Source organism: Rosa chinensis, chromosome 3 (assembly GCF_002994745.2).
Source record: "Rosa chinensis cultivar Old Blush chromosome 3, RchiOBHm-V2, whole genome shotgun sequence".
Taxonomy (NCBI): domain Eukaryota; kingdom Viridiplantae; phylum Streptophyta; class Magnoliopsida; order Rosales; family Rosaceae; genus Rosa; species Rosa chinensis.
In genome coordinates, this window is record NC_037090.1 from 13,507,184 (window position 1) to 13,535,041 (window position 27,858).

At 38.2% G+C, this 27,858-nt stretch overlaps 2 protein-coding genes across 25 annotated transcripts; both read left to right on the forward strand.

Moving 5' to 3' along the window:
* The first annotated feature begins 396 nt into the window (after positions 1-396).
* Positions 397-13,379, forward strand: LOC112191897 (putative disease resistance protein RGA3). 12 transcript variants are annotated; one of them, XM_040516250.1, is made up of 16 exons: positions 397-1,823; positions 2,564-5,290; positions 5,684-5,790; positions 5,893-6,021; positions 6,316-7,270; positions 8,035-8,107; positions 9,268-9,712; positions 9,866-9,993; positions 10,223-10,309; positions 10,410-10,803; positions 10,987-11,121; positions 11,249-11,443; positions 11,829-11,911; positions 12,037-12,099; positions 12,682-12,773; positions 12,866-13,379. In XM_040516250.1, exons 1-2 carry the CDS (start codon positions 927-929, stop codon positions 4,904-4,906), a joined length of 3,240 nt encoding a protein of 1,079 aa, XP_040372184.1. In that variant the 5' UTR covers positions 397-926; the 3' UTR covers positions 4,907-5,290; positions 5,684-5,790; positions 5,893-6,021; positions 6,316-7,270; positions 8,035-8,107; positions 9,268-9,712; positions 9,866-9,993; positions 10,223-10,309; positions 10,410-10,803; positions 10,987-11,121; positions 11,249-11,443; positions 11,829-11,911; positions 12,037-12,099; positions 12,682-12,773; positions 12,866-13,379. The 12 variants fall into 12 exon arrangements, with proteins under 12 accessions (XP_040372184.1, XP_040372185.1, XP_040372189.1 ...); XM_040516251.1 differs by having other exon boundaries at positions 9,268-9,350; positions 9,854-9,969; positions 10,410-10,739; positions 11,010-11,121; XM_040516255.1 differs by lacking the exon at positions 9,866-9,993 and having other exon boundaries at positions 9,268-9,350; positions 10,410-10,739; positions 11,010-11,121.
* A 1,060-nt stretch (positions 13,380-14,439) lies between these two features.
* On the forward strand, positions 14,440-27,549 carry LOC112191894 (putative disease resistance protein RGA4). Of its 13 annotated transcripts, none has more exons than XM_040516246.1 (15): positions 14,441-14,815; positions 14,975-15,157; positions 15,681-16,697; positions 17,406-17,614; positions 17,763-18,530; positions 18,660-19,766; positions 20,504-23,177; positions 23,576-23,670; positions 23,771-23,892; positions 24,788-24,898; positions 25,030-25,606; positions 25,945-26,064; positions 26,182-26,244; positions 26,892-26,983; positions 27,072-27,549. In XM_040516246.1, exons 5-8 carry the CDS (start codon positions 18,528-18,530, stop codon positions 23,578-23,580), a joined length of 3,789 nt encoding a protein of 1,262 aa, XP_040372180.1. In that variant the 5' UTR covers positions 14,441-14,815; positions 14,975-15,157; positions 15,681-16,697; positions 17,406-17,614; positions 17,763-18,527; the 3' UTR covers positions 23,581-23,670; positions 23,771-23,892; positions 24,788-24,898; positions 25,030-25,606; positions 25,945-26,064; positions 26,182-26,244; positions 26,892-26,983; positions 27,072-27,549. The 13 variants fall into 13 exon arrangements, with proteins under 13 accessions (XP_040372183.1, XP_040372180.1, XP_040372181.1 ...); XM_040516248.1 differs by having other exon boundaries at positions 14,445-15,157; positions 15,681-16,209; positions 16,645-16,687; XM_040516244.1 differs by having other exon boundaries at positions 14,446-15,157; positions 15,681-16,209; positions 16,645-16,697.
* Positions 27,550-27,858: the final 309 nt, after the last annotated feature.

Consider the following 27,858-nt stretch of genomic DNA (forward strand, 5'->3'; position numbering starts at 1 on the left):
GTTGCGGTTTTAACTCTCAGCCGTACGATTGCGTGAGAGATAAATGATTTGCTACTGCGGTAACTGGCCCCATTTTTGGTAAAAATTGTTTTCTTTTTCTTTTCGGGTTTTGCTTCTTTGACTTGTATTGGGCGGAATTTTTGCACTCCCACAACTGACCACTTGAGCACGATTGTCTTTGGCCCGATAACAAATTTATGGGCTTCTATCAGAAAATATTTACTCCTTGAGTGATAAAACTGTTAATTCCTTTAGTTTTATGTGGCTATTTGTACACAATGCCACAATCTGACCTATTCTACTTTGGTCGAGTGTACCCACCATACTTTTCGCTGTGAAAGAAGAATGTTCAAGTTGTTGATCAATCACTCCATTTTCACCCTATATCTAAGTTTCCACTAATGTGTCTTTTTTGTTTCTACAGAGAAGAATGTTCATTGAATCATTATGCACTCTTTTCACCAGTATTTTGGTGCTGAGTGGAGATATGCATTCAAATACCATATTTAACGCCTTCTCCAAACAGTTTTCAACTTCATTTGAATTCTATACCGTTTTGTGTTTTTATCTTAATTCTGAGTGATTTTTTTTATTTTTTTCATCCATCTTCTTCGATCTAGTTTCTTCAACTAATCAAGCAGTCTGTTCTTTTCTCACGACTCTCGACTCTCGACTCTTTTGAGTAGAAATCCATGGCTGAGTTTCTTACTTTTGCTGCCCAGGAAATGCTGACCAAAGTGGCTTCACTTGCCACTCAAGAGTTCACTCTTTTGTGGGGATTCAATGGAGAATTAGCAAATCTGCGTGAGTCGCTGCTCTTTCTTGAAGCTGTGCTGCGAGATGCTGAATAGAAGCGACAAGATCAGGGCGAAGCTGTGAAGCTCTGGTTGGAGAAGCTTGAAGACATAGCTCATCTTGCCGATGATATGTTGGATGACTATGGATATGAGCTTCTTCGACGAAAGGTGGAACTGCGAAACCAGATGAAGAAAAAGGTGCTAAACTTTTTTTCCCTCTCCAATCCCCTTCTTTTTCGTGTTAAAATGGCACATAAAATTAAAAAAATCAACACATCTTTGGAGAATTTGGGTAAAAGGGCAAGTAGTTTTGGATTTGTTGATAGGCCTTCCATAGAGGCACCAAGCTCCTATGATACAAAAATTGATAGGGAAACCTGCTCTCAGTTCAAAAAAGATGAAAGCAATATCGTTGGAAGGAAAGATGTTGCGGAAGATATAGTGAAAGCCTTGACCAACTCAAACAACAGTCAGGAAAATGATCTTTCAGTTCTGGCCATTGTGGGAATGGGGGGACTTGGGAAGACCACTTCGGCTAAATCAGTATATCATGATGATAAGATAAAGCAACACTTCCAAGAAATGATGTGGGTTTGTGTGTCTATCCCTTTTGAAGTTAACTCGATTTTAAAGGGGATTTTGGAGTCTCTTAAACCTAAACATGCTGCAGTACAAACTTTAGAGGCAATATGTAAAATCCTCAAAAATGAGTTGGAAGGGAAAAAGTATCTTCTTGTGCTCGATGATGTTTGGAATGAAAATTCTCAAAAATGGGATGAATTGATCAATTGCTTGGTAAACGATACCCAAGGAAGCAGCATCCTTGTCACCACCCGTAGCGACAAAGTTGCAAAAATGGTGGAGACCCTTCCTAGGTGTGATTTGAAAAAACTATCAGATGATGAATGTTGGCTCATACTGAAAGACAAAGCAATTCTAGTTGGGGGTACTTCTATTGCTGGAGATCAAGAAAAAATAGGAAGGGAGATTGCTAAAAAGTGCGGAGGTGTACCATTAGTAGCAAAGGTATGTAAATTATATCATTGAACAATTCAAAGTTTTAGTTTTCATGCTTTCTACTTATTCTTATTAATTGATGAGAAAATTTCTAAAAATAAAAGAGCAACAGGAAGAATCATGCAAATCACCCTATGCAAAAGAAAAATATATTGCAGAAGCCTTTTAGTATAGGAAGTTGCAAACTTACGATCAACTTCCTTACTCTTGGAAACAAAGAAATTTAGAGAAAAGTTGCACTGAATAAAAATGGCCAATTATTCGATTGCCTAACTGGCTTGATCTAGTATATATACAAATGAGGACCTGTAATGATGCAGTAACCTTCTAACGACCTAACCTACTTATTCTTAACTGAACCATCAGGATGATATCAGGACGATGCCACGTCCATTTCCTAACAAAACTTATAATAGTTGACTTCATCGCAAGGACCATGGACCCGATCAACAATATGGTTTTCACAAAAACATCATTTGCCACTCTTTCCCTTCAGCTTGCACATGATAATAGTTGAAGCATCTTGTAAGGATTCACCCTCCCATACCCTACCTACCAACCTAGAACCCTAACCTTGGGGGGAATATATCTCACATTTAGATTGCAGTATAGATATTCGATATTTGTGAAAGTAAGATCATCTTTCATTTGAACGCTAACTAGTAACTAATATATTTTGTTATTGTTATATTTTGCTACACTATTGTTTTGTAGAAACCTAACTCATTTGATCACCAATTTTACTATAGGTGTTGGGAAATGTGATGCGTTCTAAAAAGTGTGATGAATGGCAATCAATTTTGGACAGTGGTATATGGGATTTACCGGAGGAAGAAAATAGAATACAGGCTATTTTGAAATTGAGTTTTGATGAACTGAAATCTCCATCATTGAAGCAATGTTTTGCATACTGCTCAATGTTCATCAAAGATTTCAAATTTGAGAAGGATGACTTGATCCAACTTTGGATGGCCCAAGGATGGCTGCACCCTTCTTCCGACCAAAATAATCTAGAGATGGAGGACATGGGTAACGAATACTTTAATATTCTATTACAAAACTCATTGTTTCAAGATGTGGAACAGGATGGTGATATAATCACATGCGAGACGCACGATCTTGTTCATGATCTTGCTAAACATGTTTCAAAGTCGAAGTACCTGCACTCCCTATTTTCAAATGGAGCAGTCCTTGACAACAACTCACCTGGATTTAAAGCTCTTCGTGTTTTGAATTTATACAAGGCAGACATTCAGGAGTTGCCAGATTCAATTGGAAAGTTGAGACACTTGAGGTATCTAAATGTCATGTATACAAAGATCAAAGCATTTCCCAAATCTTTGGGTCAGCTCTATAACCTTCAGACATTTAAAATGCCTTCTCACCTTACAGAGTTCCCGAAGCAAATTGCAAATTTGATCAACCTGCGGCATATTTACTTTGGTATAGATATGAAAGTTCCAGCTGGAGCATTGAGAAGATTGACTAATCTCCGATCATTACCTTTTGTAAAGATGGATAAGGAGACGGGTCCTCAGATTGAGGAATTAGGTGGCTTAAACCATTTGAAAGGCACCTTATCTATTTATAATCTGGAACATGTAAGATTTAAAGAAGAAGCAGAGAAAGCAAATTTAGTGGAGAAGAAACATCTACGCAAGTTATTACTTAAATGGGAGCATTGGAATTTTAGCAGCGCTGCTAAAAATGACGAAGGTGTACTTGAATTCCTGCGACCGCATTCTAATCTGGAATTTTTGAGCATTGATGGCTTCATGGGTGTTAGATTTCCATCATGGTTATTGCTATCCAACAACTTGAAAGAGATTGCATTATGGGATTGCAAAAAATGCGAAGGAGTGCCAGCACTTGGCCAGCTGCCCAATCTTGTACTTGTGAGGATGATCAAATTGAAGAAACTCAGGTGTTTGGGATATGAGTTTTATGGTTATGATCACGTTTCTGATGATACAAAGGTTTTGTTTCCTGCATTGAAAACATTACGTATTGCGTACGCGAAAAACCTAATTGAATGGATGGAAGTGGCAACAGAAAGAGTGATGGTGTTTCCTTGCCTTGAGGAGTTGAACCTGGAGTCTTGCCGTCATTTGAGAAGTGCTCCCAGTCATTTTCCATCTCTGAAAAAGTTGGTGATTGATGGCATGAATAGCGGAGGTCCAATAGCAAGTATTCTGAGCAATAGTCTGACCACTCTCACTTCTCTCAAGATAGGCAGAGTGAGTGGACTTACCTGTTTGCCGGAAAGGTTGTTAAAAAACAATCAGATTCTTTCATATTTGGAGATAACAGATTGTGAGGAGTTAACTTGTATTGCTCCTCCCCAATCACAAGGGTTTGACTACTGCTGCACATCTCTTCAGGTACTGAATATTTTGAGGTGTCCTAAGCTGACATGTGTACCTGTCTCTCTCTCTCTTGAGGCGTTGTCTATACGTGGTTGCCACGGTCTAGAGTCCATCCCATTCATCCCTGAGCACGGTGGTCTCCCATCTCTACGCCAATTGGAGATCACTGATTGGCCTGAGTTATCCAGTCTACCTGATGGGCTACAATACTGCACATCTCTTCAACAATTGCACATAGAGACCTGCCCAAAGATAACGTCCATTCCAATTCCATCTGAGGGACTCCCATCCCTTAATCGACTGTGTCTTCGGCAGTGTCCTGAATTATCAAGCTTACCGAGTGGACTAGGCTGCTGCACCTCTCTCGCTTATTTGTCAATAGAAGAGTGCCCTAAGGTAACATCCATTCCAATTGGCAGTCTCAGTACAACCCTCCGATGGTTGCATGTAAACAATCTAGAGTATTTTCCAATTTTACACGGCGGCTTCATATCCCTCCGTCATTTGGAAATCGAGGGATGTCAGAGTACACAAATTGATCTGCAATTTTGTGCCTCTCTTGAGGTTTTGACAATAAGTGATTGTCCTAATCTAGAGACTGTTCCAAGTTTAGACAAGCTCACATCCCTCCGTCAGTTGATAATAATTCATTGTTCCAGATTAACATGTCTACCCAGTGGGTTAGCAATGGCATCCCACACGTATTCACCCGTCTCCAGTCATTGACACTTGGTCCGTTCTGGAAAGAGCTGGATTCATTCCCTGCCTTTCAGGTTCAACCACAACTTAAGAGATTAGATCTGTACGGGTGGCCTAAGCTCAAGTCTCTGCCTGAACAAATTCAACACTTGACGTCTTTGACCCATTTGTGGATACATGACTTTGAGGGAGTGGAGGCTATTCCAGAATGGTTGGGAAATCTTGCATCTCTTCACTCGTTAGATATTTGCGGATGCGAGAATGTGATGTATCTACCTTCCATCCAAGCTATGGAACGCCTCACCAAATTAGATTGGCTATCCATCACCAATTGTCCTCTTTTGAGGGAAAGATGCACCGCGGAGAGCGGCTCAGAGTGGCTTAAGATTTGTCATATTCCGAACTTCCGAGGTAACTCTTTTTCTTTTCTTTTTCTCAAGTATTCTCAAGTTCATCGAGTACCTTTTTTTCGGTCATATAAATCAGTGACAAGAATGCTTTGGCTGTTTCTTATCACTCTCTGTTTTCTTCTCATCTCTGCTCATTGTATAGTCAGTCAATTTAGTTGATTCAAAAATACAAATTCCAATATTCGGTGGGACAAAAATTCATGGAGCTCTCCTCTGAATTTCTCAAGTTATATACAAAATCCTTCTTGTTGTTAAAATACTATGACTCTAGACTCTAGTCAGTCACTTCTAAAGCCACGACTTTTGTTTCTGCAGCATCTCTAAAGAAACTAAAACTTGTATAGTTGTATACCCTTATCCCTTTTTGATGTGTCCATAACTTCTTTTTTATTAGTTTGGTGAGGCCCATACTAGCATGGACTCTTTTCTGTGACACATCAAGAATAAGAGCTGCCTGCAGGTGTGAGTCAAATTGTAATTGCTCCAAGTTTGCAGTAATATGTGTAAGTTATGCGACACCTTCTAGTCTCTTCTGATGTTTTCCCCTATCCTCTCGCTGCTCTGTCGATTCCATGTCAGCTTACACCTACATTGTATCTGCAGGAGCATCTACAATTCAATATCATCTCTCTATCAGCATTGCAGGATTGGGGTCCTAAGCGAAATTGAAAAAAGGTGGTTTGATGCTCATGTTGTTGTTAAAAGTATTAAGAGGCCCTCCAATTGCTACAGGTATAAATTCCTCTCTGTTAAATTCAAAAGAATAACTCACTCCAATCCTTACGTTTCATGACCAGTATATTGAGTGGCAGAAATTTTGATTTAGCATTTATACTTCTGAGGCAAAAAAAATTTGGACATACATGTCCTTTTTTTTCCGATTACATTATATATACAGTATATTCTTTTATGTCTTTTAATTGGAGGGGCAAGACTGCAAAGTCGATATGTTAATTTTAAATATTTATGTCTTTTAATTGGAGGGGGAAGACAGTAAATTTTGAGTTCATGTTCTTTCTCAAATAGTTGGACTGATTATGGAAAGGTGAAGAAGGTGTTTGCTCTTGTGTTGCGGTGAAGGTACTAAAATAAAAGGCACTCCAACAAGTACAGGTAGAGACTCCTCTATGTTTATACTTAATGTAATAACCGATAGTGGGATTACTGTGGATAAAGGAAAAGAGGAGCATGTTCCCGTGTTTTGAGCAATAAAGGGAAAAGCTGGGTGCTGCTATAGTGAGAATTGTCGGTGGAAGGAACTGCAGTTCTCACTCTCTCTCTCTCTCGTCCGAAACCATCCAAGAACAGAGCATTTATTCTCCAAGCTTGTTCTCGCTCCACAGGCCATCGATCGACCCCAGACCACTTCCTATAGGTTCGCCTCGACCTTGCGCAGCTGCAGGTGGCAGCCTTGAACCGCAACACGGCCACCAGCGGCGGCGGAAAGCTCCGCCCGGTTTGAGCTCGTTTTGGTTCCAAGATTGATATCTCAAGCTACCGGTCACCAATCTTCACCAAATTTCTTCCATTGGCTTCGCCTGGTCCATACGCACCCGTCTGTGGCAGCCTTTCACAGCGGCGCAGCCTGTAGCGGCGGCGGGAAGCTTGAACCGATTTTAGTCAACGCCGGTTTTCTCCTAGCTCCGGCCACCAAAACTTCCGATCCTTATCTCCATGAACTCGCCTCAACCGGCTGATCATCATACTAGAAGGATCGCACCTGGAGTGACGGGTTTCACGTTCGTCGGAGCTCGGCCGGTTTTCGATCGAACACCAAAACTTTTCGATCGTGTTATCTCAAGTTGTAGTGCATCGTTTTGATTTATTCTTGAACCAGTGAGTTCACCTTGATGTTCTTAACAACTCACCAGAAGGAATCGAGGCCTGAAATTGAAGTTTTTACGTCGAAATCTTGGCTCGCCGGTTTCTGCATTTCTTCGCCGGTTTCTGGAAAATTTCCGGCCACCTTCAACTGTTCTAGGTAATTTTCGACCACTTCCGTTCAATTTCAGACTTCATGCTAGTTAGGAAAATTGTTGGGCTTGATGAGATGAAGAGGAGCAGCCTGGCCCCGACACCATTGGCGGTGGTCGGCGGCGGCTCTGTCCAAACTCCGGCGGCCCTTTTCCGGCCACCTCCGGGGGTCAAAAATGTGATTTATTTACATTTTTAGATTCTACATTTCAATACGATCATTTCGATATATTATACGCAATTTTTGGATATCGTATGATTTAGTTATGAATTTTACGATTTCGATCAATTTCGATTGTTCGATTAATGATCTGTGAAGATCGGACCGTCCGATGGACTTGTAGTTTTGATATGTTGATTTTATGACTATCCCAGTGACCTTGTGTGGTCATGGGCGAAGATCCGACCGCTGTATCTTCGTATAATTGTGAAATAGTGTTTTGGAAGGAGATTCGTGAGAATCCGACCGTCGGATTTTCATATAAATCTATGGAGACGTTAATGAAGGCGATTCAGGAAGATCCGATCGTTGGATTTTCGTGATAAATTCGGGAGGATGATCCAAAGGGAGATCCGTGAGGATCTGACCCTTGGGTCGTCGTATAAATCCGATCTGACCGTTGGATCATAGTATAAATTCGATCTGACCGTTGGATCATAGTATGAATTCGATCTGACCGTTGGATCGTCGTATAAATTCGATTCGACCGTCAGATCGTCATTTATTTTATTTTATGAGTTGTTGGCTAAGTTATGATCATATTGGATTAGGTGATTGACGGTCCTCCTTGGTGAGTGGTTTTGGTGTGTATTGTGAAATTGAAGTCGCAGCGGGATTATCGAGGTGAGTAAATCGCACATGGTTCAATTACGAACCGAAATTCGGTGATTTTATTCAATTATGAAATTGTGGAAATTGTTTTATGAAAATAAATATTTTTTTAAAATTATATGGACTTGTTCGACTACGGTCCATAGGTAAGTAAAATGAATTTATTTATAAAATGAATTTTTGTTTTAATGCATGTGAACTATGGTGGTATTTGTAATCATTCCTGAGGGAATGGTTTCATGTATAAATATTTATGTGAAATAAATATTGGATGGTGTGATATTGGATGAAGTATTAATATGGTTAAATGAGTTATTATTCGAGCATTACTCTTTTGAAGATATAAATTATCTTATAAGTTGAGTTGAGTATGAGAAAGAGTAATTGAGTAAAGTGTGATAGTTGAGTCGTTGAGATGAATTAAATGAGGAGTCGAGTGAGATGAGAAAAACTGTTATCGTAAAGGTGAACCTTGGCTAAAGTGACACATTACGATTCAGTTGAGGAGTCGAGTGAGATGAGAAAAACTGTTATCGTAAAGGTGAACCTTGGCTAAGGTGACACATTACGATTCAGTTGAGGAGTCGAGTGAATTGAGGCAAATATTATCGTAAATGTGAACCTTGGCCAAGGTGACACGTTACGATTCAGTTAGAGCTCTAGTCTGTCTGCCTTTGTACTGCATGGGGGATAACCTCGAGTTATCGTATGCCCATTGAGTACACTATACTGCATGGGGGATAACCTCGAGTTATCGTATGCCCATTGAGTACACTATACTGCATGGGGGATAACCTCGAGTTATTGTATGCCCATTGAGTACACTATACTGCTAGGGGGATAACGTGAGTTATCGTATGCCTTGGAGTATAATTATACCGCATGGGGGATTAAAATAAAAATCGCATGCCCATGAGTATACATTTGTGTATTAGAGAGAGAACGTGTAGTTGTGTTGTAGTAGTCATTGTGAGATGTGAGTTGATTGATGTTTGAAGTGACATTGTGCACTTCAATGATTTTGCAAAAGAAAGAAAATGCTTGAGTTGATTTTATGCCTGAGTTGCTTTTGTCACTTTAAATCGTGCAATCCTTTCGTTTACTCATACGGGCTGTCAAGCTCACCGGGTTTGTATTGTTGCAATCCCGGTACACTATTTCAAACGGTGTAGCGGGAAATCCTGCAGGTCAGGAGAACCAAGACGATGATCGGGCTGCTTAGAGTGGTAGCACTTGAGTTACAACATTTTGTGAGGTTGTTATGCACATTGAGCTTACATGTAATTTTGGGGAGAGTGTGTTGTAATATTAAACTCTGGAGGATTTGGTTTGTGTATTATTGAGTGAGGCGAGGTGTGTTTATTTGTGAGAAAAAAAATTCAGGACGTTTATTTGTATTTGTTTTTATTCATGTTTCGGATTTGAATTGGTTATTCAAATTTGGGGCGTGACACTTAAGGATATAAAATAAATATAACACCAAGTTTTTATCTTTACAGGCATGTTATCGGACACTTCAATATATCACGTAGGAACTGTAGGATAAGAGTTGTTTAGGTACTCGGCTTCTCCATCCATTGCCAATTGGTTTTGGGTTAGATGCTCCAGTACTTTCAAGTATAGATGAATAAAGATTAAAATGACGTGCAAGTGGTAAAATATATTGCAACGTGGAGTGCCAAAATCATCACCCTATTGTTATTAGTATCTTCCAATTAGATATGTTATAAATTTATGGTTTTCTCCATATGAATTTAGGAATATGTGCAGTATCTGAGTACATTCTTGAGACCATTTTGACTTTGAATTGGAGATCTCTGCAAATGTGTCATCTGAAGGTGGACATGTTGAGTTCAAACAGAAGGTTGATGTAGGTTAGTGCATTTCAAAATAAGTAGGTTAAAATTAAACTTCATCTTTTGTCCTTACCATTTCCAGTAAACTATTCAAGTGGTTCTGTGCTGTGAATTATATCGAGGATTGCAAATTGGTAGAGTTTATGTTACTAGATTAGCTGAGTTATTACCGCTGGAGGGTATGTTTTGGAAATTTGTTGCATATTACCATGGATGAGAAATAAGCAAGGCGGGTTATTTAACTGAAGTGCAATGTCTTATTTCTGTACAGGAAGTGGATATCGGTCATGAGATTTTCAGTTATGGTGTTTCAGTTAGTTCATGGACACGATTTCTTTGGATATCCTAATTTTCAAAGGTATGTAAACCCATGGTATTCTTACATTTAACCATCATACTGCTGATGAGATTCAGGTCAAGATATTATGCTGAAAAGAGATAGCTTTCATATTTGGCAGGCATGCTGCAATTTCCTAAATATATTATCTGTATTTTGGGGGCAAATCCAGGACTGATGATTCTTCCTTACTGCCAAGCCAAGCTTAACATCAAGTTCCCTTTCAGCAAAGAGGCTTTCAGGCTGTGCCTCGAAACTGTTGAATGTGGCATATTCAGCTCTCAAGTTTACTACCTTTTTGCTGTTCAAATTCTTGATGGATTTGATGCTTATGCTCTTGATGAATTCTTATCTGAAGAGAGAAAACTGGAGTTCGCGCATGCATCTGAAAACAGCAATGGAGTAATTAATAACAAAGCTGCCATTGGACAGAGGCTTCAGGACTCGGAAGGTATACAAAAGGCTTGAGTTAATTGCTGCTGATTCTTTGGTCATGTGCAGCTTCTATTCTTGCAGTGAGTTCTCCATTTGTTGTTGTACCAGTACATATAGAAGCAAGTGTCTTCTTGACTTTAGCTTGGTATCAAACATGCAAAAAGAAGTCTCCTCTTAATTTTTTGCCCTTATGTATATGATCTTGATTTTCATGCTGTCCTCTGGCTGAAGCCTTATCTAATGAAGTTGTCTTTTAATTGAAGAGCTTGCTCTTATTTCTCTGCAGGAAGTGGTTAAAGCATAGCATATATTGGCCGTGATTGATTCAGTTATGATCTTAATGGCAGTTCGGGGGATTTTGATGAGCACAATCTATTTGGATATCATGATTCTCAAAGGTAAAATGGTCTTCTTACATCTATTTTAGTGCAGATAGAATTCAGGTTAAGATAACATGCCTAAAAGGAATTCTAGTACTATATGACATTCCGCACTGAAACTTTTTAATTTTTATATAAAATAAAGGCAGTTTGTGAGCAAATTCAGGACTTGGTGAGACTTCCCTAGTGCCAAGCCAAGCAGTTTGTGGGATGCTGGTTCATCATTATTTTTCCAATCCTTATCTCCAGGTGGCTTGACAGTTAAGATTTTATGGAAGAATTGTTTGTCAATCATTAATCCAAAGGAAAACAACCAAGTTGCAGATGCTTTTGCAGATTGGTAGGTTTGTCTGAAATCAAAATTAATGCACTTTTTGGAACTTTTCTTTTCCTTGTTTATTGTCCCTTTTTTGCATTATGTGTTCTACAATTTACATCTTCACCCAGAGAGAAGAATGTGTTCTTTTAGTGATTTAATGTTTGCTGTGAAGTGCAATAAACTTCGCTGTAAACAAAATTTAGTGTAGGCAAAAGCTTTCTGTGAGCAAATAGAAGCTTTCAAAGTCCTGCAATTAGAACACCACTGAAGCTTTAACCTCTCATAAGAAAAGAGCAAAATTGTAATAGTCCTTATTCTTTAACCACCGGCATTGAATATGTACACCAACTGGTCCTTGTTCTTTTGCAGCAAGACAATCAATTCATTCACTATTTTGATTTGGCAGGGCCATACTCAGTAGGTCAGTGTTTAGGAGTTTTATTCAATAGGAGAAACAACAGTTGTGCAATAGGCTCAAAGAGAGTCCAGGTACTTTATTTCCCTTTACCCTGTATGTTATTTACTTAGTTGTTTAAAGATAATGCATAGATAGTTGACAGTAAATTTTGAATTCATGTTCTTTCTCAAATTGTTGGACTGATTCTTATGGAAAGGTGAAGAAGGTGGTTGCTTTTGTGTTGCCATGAAGGTAATAAAAGGCACTCCAGTTGATACAGGTAAAGATTCCTCTCTGTGTTTATACTTGAATAAAACTGTCAAATAAATACAACACCAAGTTTTTACCTCTATAGGCATGTTAGCAAACACTTCAATATATCACATAGGAAATGTAGGATAAGAGCTGCTAATGTACTGGGCTTCTCCACCGATTGTCAATTGGTTTTGGGTTAGATGCTCTAGTACTTTCAGAATTTCAGGTATAGACGCATGTATATAGATAAAAATGAAGTGCATGTGGTAAATATAGGGCAAAGTGGAGGGCCAAAATCATCACCCTATTCTTATTAGTAATTGGATTTTATAAATTTATGGTTTGTGTCCGTTTACCAGTAAGTTCTTGAGACCATTTTGACTTTGTATTGGAGATCTCTAAAAAAAATTTCATCTGAAGATTGAACCAACCAATACGCTATTTAAGTGGTTCTGTGCTGCGAATTATGTTGTGAACAGTGGAATTCATACAAATTGGTGGCGTTTTGTTGTTAGATTAGCTGAATTATTGAAACTGCTGGAGTGTGTATTGGAAATTTGTTGGATATTACTTGTATAACAATTTGGAAGGTCTTATTTCTGTACAGGAAGTGGATATCAGTCATGAGATATTTAGTACCTTATGGTGGTTTCAGTCTGTTGATGGGCACGATTTATTTGGATATCCTAATTTCTAAAGGTACGTAAAACTACGTACATTTATCTATCATACTGATGATTAGATTCATGTTAAGCTGTCGTGGTGAAAAGAGATGCTTTCATTTATGGCAGGCACTCCAATTTGCTAAATATATTATCTGCAATTTGGGTCTGATTCTTCCTCACTGCCCGGCCAAGCTGAACTTCAAGTTCCCTTTCAGTAAAAGAAGCTCTCAGTCTGCCTCCAAAATGTTGAGTGTGGCATATTCAGCTGTCAAGGCTACCATCTGCTGTTCAAATTCTTGATGGATGTGATGCTTATGCTCTTAATGGATTCTTATCTGAAGAGAGAAAACTGGGGTTTGAGGACGCATCGGAAAGGAGCAATGGAGTAATAATTTAACGAAGCTGTCATTGGACAGAGGCTTCAGGACTCAGAAGGTATACAAAAGGCTCGAGTTCATTGCTGCTTATTCTGTAGTCATGTGCAGCTTCCATTCTTGCAGCAAATTTTCCTTTTGTTGTTGTACCAATAATACACATAGAAGCGCAAGTGTCTTACCTTGACTTGAGCTTGGTGTCAAACATGAAAGGAGACTTCTTTTCTTACTTTCTCCCCTTGTGTATATGATCTTAATCATCATGCTGTCCTCTGGCTGAAGACTCGTCTTTTTATCTTTTAATTTTTTATTTTTGTGTACATGGGTATATAAAGGAGCCCCTACAAAATTGACACCCATGAGATCGGGGCCTCAGGGGACGGCCTGCTTAACGTATAGATAGAGTCGGCCCTATAATATGAGAAGCGGTAGGTGGTTTCGGTCATCACTGACAGTGTCTAAAGGCTAGAAAAGGCGCAATGGTTGGTGTTTCGACATTAAAATGTCTCCCATATTCTCATCATACAAATATTTAATTTAATAACATCAATTTGCTATGAAAGATTCTCACCCATAAGGCTAGAAGCCTAGAACGGACTCGACGCTTGTACTGCTTTCCAAATTCCCACAATCCCAAGTCCTACCACAACACTGGTATAACCGTACAAGTAGTGGGACTCGATGTTTGGATGGTGTTAATTTTTCATTACAAATAAATGGATTTTGATCAATTTAGTTCAAAATAAAGCTCTTCAAAACCCGAACATGAAGTAGGAAACTCCTTGAGAATTCGAGAGTGTATCCAAACTCCAAAGAGTAAAAAATAAAAAATAAAATTGAAGCGATTTTAAACTAACTCAATACCAGTAGGCCATTTGAGTCGCTTCTAATTAGGGATTTATGGGTTTAGGCAAATTAGTAACAAAATAATGTACCATTTCTATCATTTTGGAAGCCAATGTGAAGGGAAAATAGAGCAGGCTTAGCAACTGTAACCACTCCTAGAAAACCCACTATTGCATTGGCATCATGGCAGGTATAACTAAGACATACAGGTAGGTAGCATAAAAGATATAAGAGATTGATGCACACCTTGGTCAAAACTGCTAAGAAACTACATTAAAAGAGATAAATGTTCCACAATACATTCCTTTTCCTTCTTCTGTACTGTCCAATAGTATTGGAAATCCCAAGAAAAACTAGAGAAGGCAACATACAAGCACCATGTAAAATGATAAACAATCTTGATCCCAAACTCCGAGTAACAAAAGCAACAAGAAGCTCAATGCAACTCGCTCTTTACACCCCAGACAGCTTATGCAAATCAAAGCTTTTTGTCTCAACTAAGTCCTGCATGAGGAAAAACAGCAGAAAACATGCAAATTTAGAGTGCTCAATAGAAACTCTCTTTTATTTTAGGTGATTATTTGTGCACAATTCTCTATTTTAATTTCTAAAGCCCAAGCGAGCGGAAGATGAACAGTAACACGCCCAAGAGATTTTACCCCATTTTTGTTTCTTAATTACGACGCTGCCATTCGACTTTCAGAAACTGATAAGGAGACGGGTTGCGAGAGAGAGAGAGAGATTGAGGTCTTCTGCGAGAGAACATACACAGAAAGAAGAAAAGGGAAATTCACATCACGAGACTGATCGGAGAGAGAAGGAGAAGAGGGGGACGGGAGGAAGAAGAGGAACCTGGGTATTGATCTGAAACATCTGGCTTTTTTGGGTTTTAATTCGTGTTTTTTTTTCCCTCTCTTCAGTTTCGACACAGAGAGAAACAAAAAGAGAGAGGGAGAGCGCAAAGAGAACAAGGGAAGAAATGAGAGAGCTCAGAGAATTTGTATTTTTATTCCAGAATCGCAACCCGATCTGTGTGTGGATATTGGCCTCGAGACCCATTTCTTATTTGGTCTCCAATACCATTTTTACAAACCTCCAGCCAATGGCAGCCATAGAGTTCCATCCAATCTAAGAAGAAAACAGACCCTTAATGCTGCTATGGCCCTGGAAGCTTCTTCTTCTCCATCCATCTCATCGGGTATTTAAAATTTTATTGTACATGTTATGTGTATCAATGATTTGTTAGATTGTTTGACATTCATGGTTTGTGTGTTATGTTATTACTGCTTAGGATCATCTGCAATGTTGGATACCACTGTTGTTGTTCTTCCTATAAATTGCTCTGAACTATTTAGATTTCAGAATGAGGCATGCACAGATTCAATAAATTAATAATAACAATATTAGAAAAATATTACGTTATCTTCTAAGAAAAAGATAGTGCTCTGTGAAAGATGGTGCAAATTGGTTGCAAGGAGACTTGGTACTTATATCTGTATAATGTGCACTCCCTGGATAACCAAGGACCTAACTTTAGCTAATAAAATTGATGTTTCAAATAGATTACAACAATGTTTTGGAGCAGTATTCCTTAAGGGATTTTACTAATATAATTCAACTTTTAAATCCTTTGAAATATTACCCTTTTCAGGTGAATAAGTCCTTTTTCTCCCGGCAGGCTAAGTATTCTGACACTGTGCCTTATATATGTTTTCATGTAGATATTCAGGGAAGAAAAGGGTATCTAGACAGTATTTGACACACTTTGATTCGACAAGAGGATGACATAATATTTAGACATTTGGAGAGGGCAAAATATTGTTACAATGCTAACACATATGACCGTGATGCTTTCTCAATGGAAGGATTTCATGGTTTGCTGGTGGAAATCATGGAACTGAAAAGCTGCATGTGCCTGTGATAAGCTAAAAGACCCAAAAAATAAAAATTATACAAGTTTTGGATCAACAAAGAACAAAGCCAATAGTCATCGGGGCCAAAAGAATAGTTAGGGGCAAAACCTAAGAGGGCCTTTTTTATTTGCATAATGAAGTGTTCACAGTTATACAGACTCATCTTTGCTTTTCATTTGAGTTTTGGACCTGACCATCTGTTATTATTTACCATTGAATGTCCAGAAACAAATGTGGTTTCTTTCACTCCTATTCATTTGTTTGGGATTTGACATTTGAATCTTGCTTGCATGCGAGCAAGATTCGTGCAGGAAGAATTATGGTGTTTAACATGGATGTATGTTCCCTTTTCTGATTTTACTCCTATACTTAATATATGCTAAATTGTTGTTATTTGTTTAATCCATTTCTGGGAAGGCCATTCACTGGTGGAGGTTATCCTAAAGTACCTTTTGAATTGTGCTACTGGCATATGTATATTTTGTCTATACATGTGCTGCTGTTGTTTACATTGAGAAAGGGTGTATAGATGGAGTTCGTTTTGCTTAATCAATATGACGTAGCCTTTATAATATTACAAAAAAGACAACAGAAAGTGACGTTGTTGATTCAAATCCAATCATAGCCTAAATGGATTGGATTTTAGATTAACTTGGTTTGCTCCATCAATATGACATAGCCTTTATTGAGTTCCATTTGAGGCTTAGAAACAATTTACAAGTTGTGCAATATATGTTAAAGGGACTTCATTGATATGGCTTTGGCGGCACAGGTATACCGGGATCTTGACATTGGATCAACAAAGCCTTCACCAGGTATATGAAGGTACTTTCTTAATTCAGAAACATGTTTAGGCATGCTTCTACCATTGAAATTCAATTTACGGTAATCTGAAGTATTTGATGTTCATGCTAGTTTTAAGTTTCAATTTGTACTGGTGAAAAATTAGTATGACAAGAAGGTAGGCAACTTAAAAAGCTTTAGGTTTTGTTTTAACAAATGTAACATGATTGTTTTTGGATTGAATTGGTCCTAAGATCTGACTTCAATTTGAACCTTTCTAGCTATGGCAGATCACTGTATCTTCTGCAATGAGTCCAAACATGCTATACAGAAGTAACAGAACTAATGCTATATGTTTTCATGCAATTTGGTAATAGTATGTATTAAATCTGTATGACATGGTACTCCTTTGCTTCAAATAAAGCTGATGAAATGAATCATAAAGTTTTCAACGTGAGAGTCATACTCAGAAAAATTTGCTTTGTTGTGCATAATCTGCTTTCTATAGCTGTGGTTGTATTGTAGCTGAACTTGTCGTGTACATCTCCAGTAAAAGTATCATTTTAAATCATGACAAACCAAATTAAGAATAAGTCTGTCACATTTAAGACATTGACAGTTCATTAACTCATCATCACCAGGAAAAACACTTAGCTTAGAGGGTCCTTTTGTATCTATATTTGAATCTTTGCATAGGAGTTTTGAGTTTATATATCTATCAGCTGTAATTATGTCTTGTGCCATTTGCAGGACTGGATTTGAAGGAAACAAGGATCTGCCTGTTGTGCTAAAGACCATGATTGCAGATAGATACTATATAGCTGAATGTCTGGGTTCGGCTGCATTCAGTAAGATTGTATAGGCTCATGATCTTCACACAGGAGTGCATGTTTGCCTAAAGATCATAAAAATGACGATGATTTTTCTGATCAGAGTTTTGATGAGATTATTGTAAACAAGTATGACCCTGCAGATGAGTTGATCTCTTTTCTATATCAGAATCATATTACATATCAGAGTCTCTTCTATATTATATTACACATCCAGCATGAAAGTTAGAGAACATTTTTTGAATTATAATTGTTATTTTTTATGTATAAATTTCAGGAAGAAAATAAACCCACAGCATTGCGCGGGCTTTATGACTAGCCTGACCTATTAGGCTATTCAGCTATTCTACTTTGGTCAAGTGTACCCACCACACTTCTCACTGTGAAAGAAGAATGTTCACGTTGTCCATCAATCACTCAAGTTCACCCTATACCTAAGTTTTCATTAATGTGTTCTTTGTTTCCACAGAGGGTCAGAGAAGAATGTTCATTGAATCATTTGCACTCCTTTTGCCAGTATTTTGGTGGTCAGTGGAGATTGCATACAAATACCAGATTTGACGCCTTCTCGAAACAGTTTTCAACCTTCATTTGAATTCTGTACCCGTTTGTGTTTTTATCTTAATTCTGCTTGGTTCTTTGCTTTGGTGTTAAATTTGGTTCCACACCCATTTGAAATGTATCAGAACTTAAACGGGTGTTTGAATTGGGCTCTAGTATCTGGATTGTAATTTGATCAAAATCTATAATAAAGCTATCCAGATCTTCTTCCAGTATTAACTCTGGTAATAGATTCAGGTTATGATTGCATGGCGCGCTCGAGATATGGCCATTTTTTATGGATGACCTACGTGCTTTTCATTATGCTGTCTTGTAGTTAAAGCAATGTTTTAATTGAAGTAAAGCGCGCGCCCTACGTAAAGCACCACGCCCAAAAACATGCAGCTGGAGAATCTATACCAATCTTTGTCGGTCGGATATCTATCCTGTACTCCATCCACATTCGTCATTGATAGATACTCCAACGCCTTATAAAATTTATATGGTGATTTTTTTCTCCCATCTTCTTCTAGTTTCTTCAACTAATCAAGCAGTCAGTTCTTTTTCTCGACTCTCGACTCTCGACTTTCTTGAGTAGAAATCCATGGCTGAGTTTCTTACTTTTGCTGCCCAGGAAATGCTGACCAAAGTGGCTTCACTTGCCACTCAAGAGTTCACTCTTTTATGGGGTTTCAAAGGAGAATTAGCAAATCTGCGTGAGTCGCTGCTCTTTCTTGAAGCTGTGCTACGAGATGCTGAACAGAAGCGGCAAGATCAGGGCGAGGCTGTGAAGCTCTGGTTGGAGAAGCTTGAAGACATAGCTCATCTTGCCGATGATGTGTTGGATGACTACGGATATGAGCTTCTTCGGCGTAAGGTGGAACTGCGAAACCAAATGAAGAAAAAGGTGCAAAACTTTTTTTCTCTCTCCAATCCTATCTTTTTTCGTGCTAAAATGGCACATAAAATTCAGAAAATCAACACATCTTTGGAGGATTTAGGTAAAAGGGCAAGTGGTTTTGGATTTGTTGCTAGGCCTTCCATAGACGCAACAAGCTCCTATGATAGAAGAATTGATAGGGAAACCTACTCTGAGTTCAAAAAAGATGAAAGCAATATCATTGGAAGGAAGGATGTTGTGGAAGATATAGTGAAAGCCTTGACCAACTCTAACAACAGTCAGGAAAATGATCTTTCAGTTCTAGTTATTGTGGGAATGGGAGGACTTGGGAAGACCACTTTAGCTAAATCAATATATCATGATGATAAGATAAAGCAACACTTCCAAGAAAAGATGTGGGTTTGTGTGTCTATCCCTTTTGAAGTCAACTCGATTTTAAGGGGGATCTTGGAGTCTGTTAAACCTGAACATGCTGCTGTACAAACTAGAGATGCAATATGTAGAATCCTCAAAAAGGAATTGAAAGGGAAAAAGTATCTTCTTGTGCTTGATGATGTTTGGAACGAAGATGCTCAAAAATGGGAAGAACTGATCAGTTGTTTGGTAAACGTCAATAATACCCAAGGAAGCAGCATCCTTATCACTACCCGTAGCGACAAAGTTGCAAAAATGTTGGAGACCCTTCCTAGGTGTAATTTAGAAAAACTATCAGATGATGAATGTTGGCTTATATTGAAGGACATAGCAATTCTAGTTAGCAGTGCTTCTATTGCTGGAGATCAAGAAAAAATTGGAAGGGAGATTGCTAAAAAGTGCAGAGGCGTGCCATTAGTAGCAAAGGTATGTAAATTATATCATTGAACAATTCAAAGTTTTAGTTTTCATGCTTTCTACTTATTCTTATTAATTGATAAGAAAACTTCTAAAAATGAAAGAGCAACAGGAAGAGTCATGCAAATTAACCACCCTATGCAAAAGAAAAATATATTGCAGAAGCCTTTCAATTTAGGAATTTACAAACTTCTTAACTCTTGGAAACAAAGAAATTTAAAGAAAAGTTGCAGTGAAAAATGGCTAAGTATTAGATTTAATTGCCCAACTGCCTTGATCGAGTATATAAACAGATGAGGACCTGTAATGATGCAGCCTTCTAACAACCTAACCTACTTATTCTTAACTGAACCAGCAGGATGATATCAGGACTATGCCACATGTCCATTTCCTAACAAAACTTATAATAGTTGACTTTACCGTAAGGACCATGGACTCGATCAACAATATGGTTTTCACAAAAACATCATTGCCACCCTTTACCTTCAGTTTGCACATGATATATAATAGTTGAAGCATCTTGTAAGGATTCACCCTCCCATACCCTACCTACCAACCTAAAACACTAACCTTGGGGGGAATATATCTCACATTTCGATTGCATTAGAGAAATTCGATATTTGTGAAAGTAAGATCATCTTCCATTTGACTGCTAACTAGTAACTAATATGAAAATATATTGTTATATTTTGTTACACTATTGTTTTGTAGAAACCTAACTCATTTGCTCACCAATTTTACTATAGGTGTTGGGAAATATGATGCGTTCTAAAAGGTGTGATGAATGGCAATCGATTGTGGATAATGGTATATGGGATTTACCGGAGGAAGAAACAAGAATATTGACGATTTTGAAATTGAGTTTTGATGAATTGAAATCTCCATCGCTGAAACAATGTTTTGCATATTGCTCCATGTTCATCAAAGATTTTGAATTTGAAAAGTACGACTTGATCCAACTTTGGATGGCTCAAGGATGGCTTCACCCTTCTCCCAACCAAAATAATCTAGAGATGGAAGACAAAGGTAATGAATATTTTAATATTCTGTTACATAACTCATTTTTTCAAAATGTGAAAAGGGATCACCATGGTGATATAATCACGTGCCAAATGCATGATCTCGTTCATGATCTTGCTGAACGTGTTTCAAAGTCAAAGTACTTGCGCTCCGCATTTTCAAATGGAGCAGTCCTTTCAGACAACTCACCTGGATTTAAAGCTCTACGTATTTTAAAGTTACACAATGCAGACGTTCAGGAGTTGCCAGATTCAATTGGAAAGTTGAGACACTTGAGGTATCTAAATGTCATGTATACAAAGATCAAAGCATTTCCCAAATCTTTGGGTCAGCTTTATAACCTTCAGACATTTAAAATGCCTTCTTACCTTCAAGAGTTCCCGAAGCAAATTGCAAATTTGATCAACCTACGGCATATTTATTTTGATGAAACTGTGGAAGTTCCAGCTGGGGTATTGGGAAGATTGACTAATCTCCGATCATTACCTCCTGTAAAGATAGGTAAGGAGACAGGAACTGGAATTGGGGAATTAGGTGGCTTAAACCACCTGAAAGACCACTTAAGTATTCGTAATCTGGAACATGTAAGAGATAAAGAAGAAGCAGAGAAAGCAAATTTAGTGGAGAAGAAACATCTACGCAAGTTATACCTCGGATGGACGCTTAGGAGGCCGAGCAACGGTGCTTACAGTGACGAAGTTGTACTTGAAGTCTTGCGACCGCATTCTAATCTGGAATTTTTGTGGATATCCGGCTTCATGGGTGTTAAATTTCCATCATGGTTATCGCTATCCAACAACTTAAAAGAGATTGGATTATCCAACTGCAACCAATGCGAAGGAGTCACAGTACTTGGCCATCTGCCCAATCTTGTACGTTTGGATTTGAGCTGGATGCAGAACCTCAGGTGTTTGGGAAATGAGTTTTATGGTTATGATCCGGTTTCTGATGATACAAAGGTTTTGTTTCCTGCATTGAAAACATTAGATATTGGGTGGGCGGAAAACCTAATTGAATGGATGGAAATGCCAACGGAAAGAGTGACGGTGTTTCCTTGCCTTGAGAATTTGGGCTTGTCCTTTTGCGACCAATTGAGAAGTGCTCCCAGTCATTTTCCATCTCTGAAAAGTTTGCGGATCATAGGCATGAATAACGGAGGCATTCCAATAGCAAGTATTCTAAGCAATAGTCTGACCACTCTCACTTCTCTACATATAAGCATTGTAAAGGGACTTGCTTGTCTGCCGGAAAGGTTGTTAGAAAACAACCAGAATCTTTCATGTTTGTGTATATCCTATTGTGAGGAGTTGACTTGTATTGCTCCGCCCCATTCACAAGGGTATGAGCACTGCCGCCGCGCATCTCTTCAGGAACTGAGAATTAGTGGGTGTCCTAAGCTGCGGTGTTTGCGTGATTATGGGCTATTATCTCTTGAGATGTTGGAGATAAGAGATTGCTCCAGTCTAGAGTCCATCCCAATCATCCCTGAGCACGGTGGTCTCCCATCTCTACGCCTATTGAGGATCGAAGAATGTCCTCAGTTATCCAGTCTACCTGATGGGCTACAATACTGCACATCTCTTCAATTTTTGCTAATAGGGAGCTGCCCAAAGATAACGTCCATTCCAATTCCATCTGAGGGCCTCCTATCCCTTGCTCGACTGTGGCTTCGGCAGTGTCCTGAGTTATCAAGCCTACCTAGTGGACTAGGCTGTTGCGCCTCTCTTGTTGATTTGTCAATAACAGAGTGCCCTAAGCTAACGTCCATTCCAATTGACACTCTCAGTACAACCCTCCGTCAATTGACAATCCAGGGATGTCAGAGTACACAAATTGATCTGCAATTTTGTGCCTCTCTTGGGGAGTTGAGAATAACAGGGTGTCCTAATCTAGAGGCTGTTCCAAGTTTAGACAAGCTCACATCCCTCCGTGAGTTGACGATTTATGATTGTTCCAGATTAACATGTCTACCCAGTGGGTTAGCAATGGCATCCCCACACGTATTCACCCGTCTCAAGGAATTGACACTTGGTCCGTTTTGGAATGAGCTGGATTCATTCCCTGCTTTTCAGGTTCTACCACAACTTGAAGAATTAAGTATCTACGGGTGGCCTAAGCTCAAGTCTCTGCCTGAACAAATTCAACACTTGATGTCTTTGACCCATTTGTGGATACAGGACTTTGAGGGAGTGGAGGCCATTCCAGATTGGTTGGGCAACCTTGCATCTCTTCACTGGTTAGTTATTTGCAGATGCGAGAATCTGATGTATCTACCTTCCGTCCAAGCTATGCACCGCCTCACCAAATTAGATTCGCTATACATCACCGAAAGTCCCCTTTTGAGCGAAAGATGCAGCGGCCCAGAATGGCCCAAGATTTCTCATATTCCAAACGTCCAAGGTAACTCCTTTTCTCTTCTTTTTCTTCTCTCCATCAGGTATTGTGAAGAAGTTGTATGCCTCTTGTTTTTCTTTTTATGTTTATATCATAAAAAGAATCAGTGCTAAGAATGCTTTGGCTCTTTCTTGTCACTCTCGTCTTCTTGTTCTCATCTCTGCTAGTTGAATAATCAGTCAATTTAGTTGATTTAGAAATACAAATTTGTGAGAGAAAAATAACTCTGAGTTTCTCTAGTCTACTCATTTACAGTCATTGTTGTTGTGAAAATACTATCAACTATAGTGGGTCACTTCTAAAGCCACAATTATTTTCTGTTTCTGAAGCATCCCCAAAGAAATTCAAACTTGTATGTATACCCTTAGCCCTTTTTGTTGTGTCCATAACTTCTTTTTTATTAGTATGAGCGTGGATGGTTGTGACGCATCAAGAATAAGAGCTGCCTGCTGCTGGTATAAGTCAATTTGGAATTGCTCGAAATTTTGCAGTAATATGTGTAAGTCATGTAACACCTTCTAGACTTCTCTAATGTTTTCCTCTAGTCTCTCACTGCTCTGTCCGATTTATATCAGCTTACAACTACATTGTATCTGCAGGAGCATCTACAATTCAATATCATCTCTCTCCAGCATGGCAGGATATCACCTTTAACTGGAAAAAGGTGGTTTGATGCTCGTCTTGTTGTTAAAAATATTAAGAGCCACTCCAATTGCTACAGGTATAGATTCCCCTGTTAAATTCAGAAGAAAAATTCACTCCATTCGTTACCTTTCTTGACCTGTATGTTGGGTTGCAGACATTTTGATTTAGTATTATACTCCTGCAATAACATTTTTTATACATACATAAATTTTTTTTAATTACATTCATAGACATTGTTTTATGGATCATATTTTTTAATTGGAGGGTAACAGAGACGATATGTTAGTTTTGAATACTTGGATTTAAAATCCATATCTCAAGGGCAAATCTGTTTGGATTAACAGAGACGATATTTCTCAACCTGGATTGGAACCCTATCAGTAATCCTACAAGTGCAAAATTGTTCAAAATACTGTGCAATTTCTTGTTGAGAAATTCATTTAACCCAAGTCACTCTTTTAAAGCTATATTTTTTTTGTTCTAATGAATCTCGAAAACAGAATAAACCATGTTTATGCGCTTTTTCTTTTATCTGCAGCCTTGTCCATAGATCCTTTTGGTTTTTTTTTTTTTTTTATAATTATAATGACCAAAGTTATTTTAATTTGTTTCTTGAGATAGATGTTAACGAGGTTTGATTCTGGTCATAACTCACGACTCACTAGTAGAATTTACTGTGAATGTAATTAAAAAAAAATTATGTATGCATAAAAAATGTAGGTTAAGGTTGACCTTCTTAACATTCCCAGTACTCTTTTTAAGTGGTTCTCTGCTGCATTTTTAATCAATGAGTGATAGAACAGCAGCATACATATAAATTGGTGAAGTGTATGTTGTCAAACAGTACTAGCTAAATTTATTGAAACCATAATAGAATATGTTTTGAGTTTGTCTTGCGTGTCACTACACCTGAGATTATGAGAAGTGAGGCAGGTCATTTAATTGAAGAGCTTGCTCTTATTTCTGTGCAGGAAGTGGTTAAAGCATAGCATATATTGGCCATGATAGATTCAGTTATGGCCTTAATGGCAGTTTGGGGATTTTCATGAGCACAATTTATTTGGATATCCTGATTTTCAAAGGTAAAATGGTCTTCTTACATCTATTTTAGTGCAGATAGAATTCAGGTTGAGATAACATGCATAAAAGGGATACTAGTATTATATGACATTCCGCACTGCAGCTTTTTAATGTTTATATAAAATAAATGCAGTTTGTGGGTAAATCCAGGACCTGATGACTCTTCCTTAGTGTCGAGCCAAGCAGCGAAACCTTTTGGTTTGTGTCTTCAAACTGTTTAATGGAGAACTTTTAATGGCTTGTAGCTTGAAGGTCTGCCCAAATTTTTTGTTCCTGTCTTCGTCAAGACTCAAGACAGCATCAAATATATGCGCAAAACTGGTCCTTGTAATTTTTCAGCAAGACTATGGGACTATATTTTCACCATTTTGGTACTGGGGACTTACAATGTCGAGCAGTTGACCAGTTCTGTTGTACCATAGAGCAACTTTTATCATTCTACTTTGTGTCTTTTCTTGGAGATTTCTCTAACTCTTTGGATTTTCTTAGTTTGAACTTTGAAGGAAGATGACATCATGGTTCCAAAGAGTCACTGGAGTTGGCTTTTGGAGAGATATTGAAAGCTGGTTGAGAACATACTGGGATGCCGGTTCATAATATCTTTCCAATCCTTATCTCCAGGTGGCTTGACAGTTTAGATTTAATGGAAGAATTGTTTGTCAATCATTCTCCAAAGAAAACAACCAAGTTGCAGATGCTTTTGCAGATTGGTAGGTTTGTCTAAATCAAAAGTTATGCACTTTTTGGAACTTTTCTTTTCCTGTTTATTGTCCCTTTTTTGCATTTTGTGTTCTACAGTTTACATCTTAACCCAGAGAGAAGAATGTGTTCTTTTTGTGATTTACTGTTAATTTGCTGTGGAGTGCAATAAACTTTGCTGTAACCAAAATTTAATGTAGGCAAAAGCTTTCTGTGAGCAAATAGAAGTTTTCAAAGTCATGCAATTAGAACACCACTAAAGCTTTAACCTCTCATAAGAAAAGAGCAAAATTGTAACAGTCCTTATTCTTTAACATACGTACACCAACTGGTCCTTATTCTTTTGCAGGAAGACAATCAATTCATTCACTATTTTGATTTGGGAGGGGCGTATTCTGTAGGTCGGTGTTTAGGAGTTTTATTCAATAGGAGAAACAACAGTTGTGCAATAGGCGCAAAGAGAGTCCAGGTACTTTATTTCCCTTTACCCTGTACGTTATTTTACTTAGTTGTTTGAAGATAATGCAGAGAATTAGTTGACAGTAAATTTTGAGTTCATGTTCTTTCTCAAATTTTTGGACTGAAGGTGAAGAAGGTGGTTGCTCTTGTGCTGCCATGAAAGTAATAAAAGGCACTCCAGTTGATACAGGTAATTAAAGATTTCTCTCAGTTTATACTTGAATAAATCTATAAAATAAATTTGACACCATGTTTTTACCTCTATAGGCATGTTATCAAACACTTCAATATATCAAATTGGAAATGTAGGGTAAGAGCTGTTAAGGTACTTGGCTTCTCCACCCATTGTCAATTGGTTTTGGGTTAGATGCTCTAGTACTTACAGAGTTGCAGGTATACACGCATGTATATAGATAAAAATGAAGTGCATGTGGTAAAATACTAAAATATAGGGCAAAGTGGAGTGTGGCAAAATCATCACCCTATTCTTATTAATAATTGGATTTTATAAATTTATGGTTTTCCTCCTATGAATCAAGGAATGTGTCTCGGTTTACCAGTATGTTCTCGAGACCTTTGACCTTGAATTGGAGGTCTCTGAAAACTTTTTCATCTGAAGATTGAACCAACCGATATGCTATATTTAAGTGGTTCTGTGCTGCGAATTTTGTTGAGAACAGTGGAATTCATATGTATTGGTAGAGTTTATGTTATTAGATTAGCTGAATTATTGAAACCACTGTAGAGTATGTATTGGAAATGTGTTGCATATTACTATAGATGAGAAGTAAGCGAAGCAGGTCATTTAACTAATTGCAAGGTCTTATCTCTGTACAGGAAGTGGATATCGGTCATGAGATATTCAGTACATTATGGTGGTTTCAGTGTGTTGATGGGCACGATTTCTTTGGATATCCTAATTTCTGAAGGTACATAAAACTATGTACATTTAACTATCATACTATGAGATTCACGTCAAGCAATCGTGCTGAAAAGAGATGCTTTCGTTTATGGCAGGCACACTAAAAAATTTCCTAAATATATTGTCTGCAATTGGGTCTGATTCATCCTTACTGCCCAGCCAAGCTGAACATCAAGTTCCCTTTCAGCAAAAGAAGCTCTCAGTCTGCCTCCAAACTGTTGAATGTGGCATATTCAGCTCCCAAGTTTACTACTTTTTGCTGTTCAAATTCTTGATGGATGTGGCTTATGCTCGTAATGAATTCTTATCTGAAGAGAGAAAACTGGGGCTTGAGGACGCATCGGAAGAGAGCAGTGGAGTAATAATTTAACAAAGCTGTCATTAGACAGAGGCTTCAGGACTTGGAAGGTATACAAAAGGCTCTTGTTCATTGCTGCGGATTCTGTAGTCATGTGCAGCTTCCATTATTGCAGCAAATTTTCCATTTGTTGTTGTACCAATAATACACATAGAAGCGTCTTCTTGACTTGAGCTTGGTATCAAACATGAAAAAAGAAGTCTCCTTTTAATTTCTCCCCTTATCTATATGATCTTAATCTTCAATTCTTCATGCTGTCCTCCTGGCTGAAGACTCATCGTTTTTATCTTTTTATTTTTGTATACAATCCCCTACAAATTTAACACCCATGGGATCGGGGCCTTAGGGGACGGCCTGCCTGGCCTATATTTATCGGCCTAATGGCATGAGAAGTGAATAACAAGGGGCTAGGTGGTTTCGGTCATCACAGACAGTGACTAAAGGCCAGACCGATCACCTATTCGAAACTAGAAACGGTGCAATGGCTGGTGTTTCAACATAAAAATGTCACCCATAAGTTAACA